This window comes from Cebus imitator, unplaced genomic scaffold, assembly GCF_001604975.1.
Source record: "Cebus imitator isolate Cc_AM_T3 unplaced genomic scaffold, Cebus_imitator-1.0 Scaffold3, whole genome shotgun sequence".
Classification (NCBI taxonomy): domain Eukaryota; kingdom Metazoa; phylum Chordata; class Mammalia; order Primates; family Cebidae; genus Cebus; species Cebus imitator.
Window position 1 is genome coordinate 3,039,805 of NW_016107318.1, and position 9,331 is coordinate 3,049,135.

The 9,331-nt window shown below is 36.6% G+C and overlaps 1 protein-coding gene across 1 annotated transcript in view; it reads right to left on the reverse strand.

Moving 5' to 3' along the window:
- Window positions 1-3,430: 3,430 nt before the first annotated feature.
- The window catches only part of LOC108306214 (putative E3 ubiquitin-protein ligase UBR7), a 10,610-nt gene continuing 4,709 nt past the window's right edge, over window positions 3,431-9,331 (reverse strand). Inside the window, 2 exon segments of the mRNA XM_037739237.1 lie at window positions 3,431-5,253; window positions 5,255-5,613. Coding sequence (XP_037595165.1) covers window positions 4,410-5,253; window positions 5,255-5,613 — 1,203 coding nt within the window. The 3' untranslated portion in view covers window positions 3,431-4,409.

Sequence of the window (9,331 nt, forward strand, 5' to 3'; positions counted from 1 at the left end):
TAGAAATAGACTGAAAAAGGCACAATGTTAATAATTAGTAATCCTAGCTGGAGACTATCTGGGTGTTTATATCATACTATTCTTTCAACTTTGCAATTGGCCTGAAAAATTTCAAAATAAGAACTTTGTGGAAAAATGACTTTCTCCATGCAGTTGTAAAATGTGGAGTGTTGCAGAAAGTTTACGAGTTGGTAATAAGCAAGATGGAGCCAATAAATGTTTTAAGAATATTGATAAGTACAACATAAGGCAACATTATGTGAAGTCACCATCAGGAAAAAACAGCAATAGATGGCATATGTTGAAGATACCAGAAAAACAGTTATTCTTTTTAGATAAAAGTACCTAGTAGCCTATAAAGTCATAACCCAAGGTCTAATGTGAACAGTTTCAAGTTAGAGCACTGTACCTGATATGTAACAAGTTGTCAGTAGATGTTTCCTGAATGAATTAATGAGTCTATGAAAGAAATACAGTGGTCACACACAATTACTCTGAGCTATTGTTTGTTTTTATTCACAATCCATATTGGTAGCTGTTGGTGTGGGGATCATTTTGATCTTCCATTGAAAAACAAGCATAAGGACTTTTTACAATGTCTATCATTGACTCTATATGGGCTCTGCCAGAATGCCCCAGAATGCATTGTTTGATGAAGGAGAATTTCCAAAAACTAATAATAATAATAACAGCATCAGAAGAATTGGTTAAAAATGAAATTCCTATTACTCTTCCTATCTTCCCTGAACATACTGCTTTTATTGCTTGTTTATCTGAAACCCTCTGTTGTTCAGATAAATACTTAGTATGACATGCAATGTTTTTAAATAGGATATCAGATTTTTCTTGGGTTTTGAATTAACTGAAGAGCCTTAAGAAATAGATATTGAAGGTGTTGTGAAACTTCCACTGTAGTTTTATCAAGAGTTGTTCAAGAGATCTGAAATGCGGAAAATAATTAGAAATAGAGAATGTAAATCACCACTAACCTCTTCTGACAAACTCTCATATCAAAAGTAGTTTCACAAAGAAGCCAAAACAAGTTCATGCTTTCCGATATCACCGGCTACTGAATTTTATACTACCTAGAGAGGGAATTTTATAAACATAATCAAATTGCCTCTCTGTGCTGCTATTTTTAATTCTATTGGACAATTAGTAAATGGTCTCTTCTCCAATGGCTACAAGTTATCAGGATGGTATCTGCTTCAAACATCTTTGGCTAGCTTTCAGTTAGCAGGCTTTTAAAACAATTCCTTTTCCCCTAATTGCCATTCCTCTTCCAGGAAGAGATAATTTTCATAAAACTTTGTAGGTAAAAGATACAAATTATGTAGTCTATTTGCTTACTTTTTAGGTAAAGAATTGATTCACAGAAAGGTAAAATGATTGGCCTGGGATCTAGCTAGTGGAAGATTAGAACTAAATGTAAACCTTTGGTATTCTGGTTCAGTGAACTTTCTACTGCATTAAAATGCCTTAGTTCTTTGAGGTTCAAAGTAGTCCTGTTTTACCTGTGATGTCTTATTGCTCCAGTTATTGACTTTTATAAGCACAAAACGACGGAAAAGATTACTATCGACTTTCCTTATGTAATATCAGAAGAACTTTAGCAATGAAAATTACAGAAAAAAAGGACTACTGATTATGGAAATTTCCAAGCATATAATCAAGATGGAAAACTCAATCTTAGATTTAATAAGAAATAGTTTGATGCTATATTCGTGATTACACATTCGCAGATTCTAGCAAATATTCTGAAGGTGAAATTAGAGTACTGATTAATTTTTAAACACACTTAACTCCCTTAGAGATGTCATTCAGCAGTGTTTCTAGTCAGGAAATATCCTGATACGAGCTAATATAAAATTTAGAGGGATCCCTGAATGGCTATATCCCAAGGCAACTTTTGGGGCAAAAATATAAATGTGACAACTCAGTCTGTGACTGTCTAGTAGAAAAATAGCACTGGAACCTAGTACCAGACTTGGTTGAAAAAATTTTAAAACTAAAACTAGGTTTTTATTCCCCTCCCCCACAAATAGAATAGTTTCTAAAGACCAAGTAACATAAATGTCTCTACTGGATTCCTTGTCTATGAGCCCACTTTGCTCTTCAGAATGATGACTGCATCTTCTACATCTATTGTATTTCATGATTTTCAAAAACTACACGTCCTCACTACAACAATACTATGTAATAGTATCATTTTACCAAGAGAGGAACTGATTCTTTTTTTTTTTTTTTGTATCGGTTTTATTTAAATTTTACAGAAACCTGATCGGAGTTAAGTATGTAATTATAAGTCCAGTAACAATTTCTACAAAAATGCACATACAATGCCAGAATTCCTTAAAAGCAACTAATATCATATTTGTGTTTTGCATAAAACATGCATTAATATGTTGGCCAAAATCAAGTCTCTACAGGAAGAGATGGTCCAATATAGTCAATAAGAAAACTAGTTGTGAATAACAGGTTAAAAAAGAGGTTTCCAGTTAATGTGAAAGATGGAATAGTACCTTTCATAAAATGGCCCTTTGGCATTGGGATAACTGATTGGTATTATTGTGCTGCATGTAACATCACCTCCAAGACTTGGTCCTGATCGATCACAAGAAGCAAGGGACTTTCTGGTAGTCACGTCGGATATTTGAGAAGATTAAAAACTTCCAGGACGTGATGGTATACTAATAGTGCAACACTGCAGAAAGGGTTCGAAACATGCTTAGACTTGGAAGAGTTCCCAAGCTTGATAAATAACCTCAAAGACACCTGAGCCTTTGAACAGAACCCTCTGCAGGCCAGTTCAGGGCTCACCAGCATGTACTGCGTCCACAAGACCTTCCAGCTACAGATACCACCCTTCGTGAGGATCTGTTATTAGAGACTGAATGCCAGAGAACATGGTTGTATCATTTCTTTGAGGCTTTGACTTTCTGTAAGGCATAGTTCATCTCGTCCAGGGATTGGGCACTCGAATAAATACATGAATGCTGGACACAAAAGGAATATTAATATACATGAGTGGCCCACAGCCTCAAATGCTTTTGTTAACATACATCAAGGTGTGTCTCCTACTGTTTCTCCAGAGGGAGAGAGAAGCCGAGGCTCTATATAGATCACAGGGTGTTTCCCACAAAGACTGAGGGGCATCTCACATCAATAATAAGGAGGTGTCACATCAACTGAAAGGACTACCCTCAAATGTGGGGCTCTATACAACCTTCCACGAGGATCTTAAAAAAAAAATCTCACAGTTGTTAGGGAAGCAGAGATGTACATTAACATTAAATACATAAAACTTGTCATTTGTGCAGCCTTGGGCCTTGTTTGGAATCTCTTCCACAGTCTGTCTCTTCCAAAACTGGGCTCACTGTCCTGCTTATTATGCGTAAGCTAACTCAGGATCAGTTTTCTTCAGCACAGATTCAAGGGGAAAAAATAATAATTTATTGAAGTTCTAATAACATTTTCATAACAGAATATCAAAATAGGTCCATTTTTGATATATGCTTATGAATATCCCTGATAATATCAAGAAATCCAGAGGACTTCAAAAACCACCAAGATTTCACAGGGGTGAGACCCGGTCTGTTTTCTAGGCAGCAGAAAAGGGACTAGTATACTGGCAAATGTTCTCCAGGAAGCCCTGTGAGCGCTACAGTACTGAAATTCTAATTCTAGTGCCAGTGGAATCATCAAAGAAAATTTCACTTTAAATGTATTAGTAAAATTCGTAACAAAGGTTTGCTTCCTCAACACTGTCATCCATTAATTTCCCACCTGTGACGAACATTCAGACCAGAAAACCATCAGTTCTGGTTACTCTGGAGGCTGGGCCCAGAGAAAACAAGTTCTAAGATCCTTTCTAAGCTATGACCAAACCTCAGAAAGCAGGGATGTGAAAGAAGGAGCAGACCAGGTGTGAGGAAGCTTTGACCCAAGGCACCACGATCATAGGGGTGAGGTGACCTGTTTAGGTTCTAGGTGACAGGAAGAGAGCCTTCTATGATGCCTGCAGAGGAGGTCCTAGAAGGCAAAAGCTCTGTGGCAAAACACACACATCTGGGAGTGAAATAACAGATCATTAAACAAGAAACCAATTTGCTTTCTCAAAACCAAATCAAACTTTTAAAAACATATGCAAATAACCCTGGGTGCACTGGAGTAGGTGTATACTGGAGAAGTCTCTGGAATGAGCTGCATTAGCTATGTCACAAAGGATGCTGGCTGAGAAGTCAGCATCCACACTGTGGCTACTGCAGCTAAGGAGAACGAAGGGAGTGTGAGGCCTCTCCAGACAGAGGACGGAAAGGGGGCCAAATGCGAACCACACCTCTTTTATTATTCCAAGAATAGGAAGCGGCATTTTCATTGGCCTGAATGAGAAAGCCTCACTCTCCACTCTAGTTGCAGTAACACTGCATCCCTTCCACTCTTCTCTTTTTTGACTGAAACTCTTCAAAGAATTGCTGAATGTCCTCTCTCTTAACAACGGTGCCTTCGTCAGCAAATCTCTTGAGATAGTCTTTAAGTTCAGTCTTCAAATCATTGTATTCACAAATGAATTCCACTTGCTGGACTCTGTTCACGCTGCTAAGCGTGTCCATTAGAGGATCTCTCCTATCAGTGGCCTGCTCAATCTTGCCTTTGTTTTCATAAGCCAGAACTGTGTCATATTCATCTGTCAGGAACAAGACATCTAGATCTCCATACATTTTCATATAGTCTTGGCAGGTGCACAACTTGCTATGCCAGTTCAGGGGCCAATAGGTGGCAGTGTCTTTTTTTATAAACTGCTTAGCTTTAAGCTCCTGAAGTTTGCAGCCAGATTTTGATTCTGCATTGAGGCTTTCATTCTTAAACACTGTCTGGAGATCAGATTCAGAACTAGAGCTAGCACATGGTTCACTGTTCTCTGCTTTAAGCTCCTGGACATCCCTTCCCTGTTCTGGAACATCCTCTTTGAGGGTACTATCTTGATGCTCTCCATTTTTGGGTTTAATAACTTCCTGATCACCTATTCCACCAATATTCCATGCCAATCCATCATCCTCAGTGGATAGTTTGACTACTGCCAATTGTGCAGCATAAGCCCACAAGAAAGAACAACGTTTCATGCAGTCCTGGCATACCATCTCTTGAAAATCCCCACTCTCAGGGGGAACGGCACCAAGATGCCTTCTGTGGAACCATTCTTCACAGACTACACACTGGATCATCTCATCTGGAATCTCGTCTTCGGGATATATAAGGTCTCTTGCAAATGCAGTACAATCCAAAAAAGTTATCATTATACTTATTGCCAGAATTTACCTTTGCTTTGTCAGGAAATAATTTGCATTCCAAATTCTTAAACTTGCTGTTTCCACAATCACAACGAAAATTTCTTTTTGTGTATAGCTCAAATAGTTTGTGTCTTCCATGACATTCGTAACTGCAAGCTAAACAAATTCCTGCTGGTTCTTCTCCCTCTGGGATGCTACAGGCCTGTAGTGCTTGCCTCTTTGCTGAGCCCTGCGAGTAGGAGCATTTCTCGGAGTCGCTGCTGCCCAGGACAGCACACGCCTCCTTCTCCAGCTCCTTGTCCTCCTCAAGGACGTCGATCAGCTCCGGCCATTCTCAACTGTCACCCGAACAGCGGCTCGGCCCCGGCGGAGGCAGGACGGAACTGATTCTTTATGAGGTTAAACAAGTTGCTTTAGGGATTGTTGCTAATACGTTAACAAAGCTGGATCTTGAAAGCAGCTCTGAATCCAAGCTAGAGTGAAGCTCTTTTTTTCCCTCTTCTCCGGTCACACTGTTCAGAGTACAAAAGTCATGGTCCTGTGCTCTCATAGGGCACCAGACTATTGCAAGAGCAAGTAATTACACCCATGTAAGAGCTAAGGTTCATGATAACCAGGATCATGAGGACAATGGTCCCATAGTAAAAAAGAGAGAAGCAAGGGCAATAGAGGGTAATTTGGATCTATTTTTCTTTATTTAACATGTAGTACTTGAAGAAGGTAGATGATAATTTGAGAGCCTATCTTCTTCCATCTCTTTCTCTATGTCTCTGTCTCTCTGTCTCTTTCAAGGAAATATGAAAATATTTATAAAACACTAAAGCAAAGACAATACATATTTGTATAGCTGGAGATTATAAGAGAGTTTAAAAAACTTTAATATACCTTATATAGTCTTTACATGGTTTTAAAATCAATAAAGAAACTAATTTTTCTGTTCTTACTAGAAATAAAAGAATATAGGCTAATCACACTATAATCCACTGATTCAACAAAGCCAAATAGGTAAATTCCCTCATCTCACTTAATGATCATATTAAATCAGTTACTAAGTCCCATACACAATCACACTAGATTCATTTCCAAACTGTTCAATCCAACTTCTCCTTTGTCACTATCTTACTGTCTTAGACCCTTATCATTCTACTCATTGAAAATATTAATTCTATTAAGAGCCTGCTATGTACCAGACAAAGTTCTAGGCACATTAGTCAACAAAGGAGAAGATTCCTGCCTTAAACTCTAGCAAGGCAGAAAGACAATAGAATAATTTAAAGAATAAATTGAGTAATATGTTAGAAGATAACAAATGCTTTGGGAGGAAATGTGAAGCAGGTCATAGACGATTGTGAGTGCTAGGAAGAGATGGATGTTTGCAATCTTGAATAGGGTGACCAGGGAAGCCCTCACTGAGAGGGTGACACTTGAGTCAAGGTTTAAAAGCAATAAGGGAATTAACTCTGCATTTATGAGACAAAGATCCTAAGATGGGGCATATCTAGCATTTATGAGAATCAGCAAGGAGGCCAGCGAGGCTAGAATGAGGGAACCAAGGAAAGAAGAGTAAGAGACAAGGGCAGACGGGTGATGGGAGCTTGTAAGTTATTGATTATAAAGACTTTATCTTTTACTCAGAGCGATTTGAAGAATCATTGCAAGAGCTGAGCAGAGAAGTGACATGACTTGGTTTGATTTTTAAAAGAATAGCTCTGGCTGCTGTGTCATGATTATCCTATAAGAGGCAAAGATAGAAGCAAGAAAACAAGTGAAGATTTTATTACAGAAACCCAGAAATCCATTTCTTGTTCTGTCTACAAAAAATAAACTTTAGTATGTCTTAGTCTTTATGCCTTTCAGTCCATCTATCATCCTGACATCAGTTATTTCCTGAAATAAAAGTTTGATCACATGATGTGCCTATTTCAAAATTTCAGTGATTGCCTGTTGCCCATAGATTTATGACCAACTTCTTCATACAAATCTCTTCAAAGTCTGACACGAATCTATTTTTTTCAGATTAATCTTCAGCTCCTTTCCCCATCCCTGATGTCTTTGCTTTAGCTATAAAGGTTATTTGCTATTTCCTGAACATGCCATGTGCCGTCGGGCCTCTGTGACTTTGCGCTTGTCAGTCCACTGGTAAGAAAACACGTGTTTTTTTGTTTGTTTTTTTTTCTTTTTTCTGCCTAGTGAATTTAAATTTCCTTATGGAGATTTAACTAAGTCATGATCACTTCAGTGAAGACTCCTCTGGCTCTTTATTGCAAAGCCAACTCTTCCTTCACTATGTTATGTTGTACTTTATACATATCCCTCCTAGAGCACTTATTACATCAGTTACTTCTTCATCCACCTATCCCTGAAAAGGTGATGTGCTTCATGAGGATGGCTGACTTTATACCCTATGCCTTGAACTGTAGTGCATTGCAAATTAGATACTGAATAATTGGCTTTTGTTAAATGAATAAACAAAAATAATTTTTAATATAAAGATCTCATGTTTAATAGTTACTCAAACATAAATTGAAAATGCAAGCCCTTAAGAAATTTAGAGTGGTATAGTAGATAGGAAAATAGTTCTTATATTTATATTTGCTTTCAATACGTATTTCTTAAACCAAATATTAAAAGAAAAACTTATGTCCTAGTCATGTGCTCTTGGAGAACTGTAAATTTTCTGTCGAGCTACAGTTCAAATGACATTCAGCTTTGAAAAACTTTATTGTTAACTAGGCCACGCTAATTAGTATGGCCACAAAGATAAACAAATAAGATTTTCTTCCCATAGAAAGTTCATAAACAAAAGGATCAGTCATATACAAACAGCTACCTGAGTAAATAAGAGGTAACATTGGAAATCACTGGCGAAAGGACCCTTCAAAGTGGTTAGGAAAACCAGCTTTTTACATGGAAAAGAAATAAAAAGTTAGATAAACCCTTCATGGCCTAAATGAGGAAGAAAATTAAAAACTTTCAGTGTCTGGGAGAGATGAGAAAAAAAATCAATACTTTTATTAATATGTAGACAGTTTGTTTTATTTTTTTAACCTCAGAATAGAAAGAATGTTTAAAACAAGATATAAAAATATACGTTAAAAATTGTTAAACTTTAACTATGTTGGGATAATGAAAGTCAATCTAACAAAAAGATTGAAATGGTACAAATGATACCATAAACTGATTTAAAGACAAGAGACTAGAAGAAGATTATGACAAATTTTTGACTAAAAATGATTCATATCTAGAATATATGCAGCAGAGGTCATACACATAATTAAGAAAAAACAAACATTGAAATAGGAAAGGATATGAGCAGACTGTATGGTCAATAATTGCATGTTAGACTTAGAGCTAGAAATGGTAATAATGACAATAAAATAATAAGAAGAATGATAAAAGTTGATGCTTTGAGTCTATTTTATTTGTTTCCATACAAAAAAAGTAAAGACTCCATCATAAAAATTATTGGAGCTAATAAATGAATTAGGTAAATTGGCAAAATACAAAACCAAAATACAAAAAAGAAAAGTGTTTCAATATACTAACAATATACCATCCAAAAAACAAATTAAGAAACCAAATCTCTTTTTATTATCATCAAAGAGAACAAAATATTTAGGAATAAATTTAACCAAGGGGGTCAAAGGTCCATACACTGAAAACAATAAAACTTTGATGAGAAGTGTTGAAGAAATCTCAAACTAGAACACTAAATGGAAAGTGTTCAGAAAATACAAAATTAACATTTTTCTTATTACGTAAAGTTATCTGCAAATTAAAAGCAATTCCTATCAAAATCCCTATGGCATTTTGCACAGAAATACAATCTTGAGCAAGAAGAACAAAGCTGAAGGTATTGCACTACCTGATTTCAATATGCTGTAATGCTATAGTAAGCAAAACAGTATGGTACCGGCATAAAAACAGACATGGAACAGATGAATGGAACAGAGAGCACAGAAGTAAATTCATGCATTTGCAGCCAATTGATTTTCCAAAAAGTTGCCAATAATACACAATAGGAGAAAAGACAATCTCTT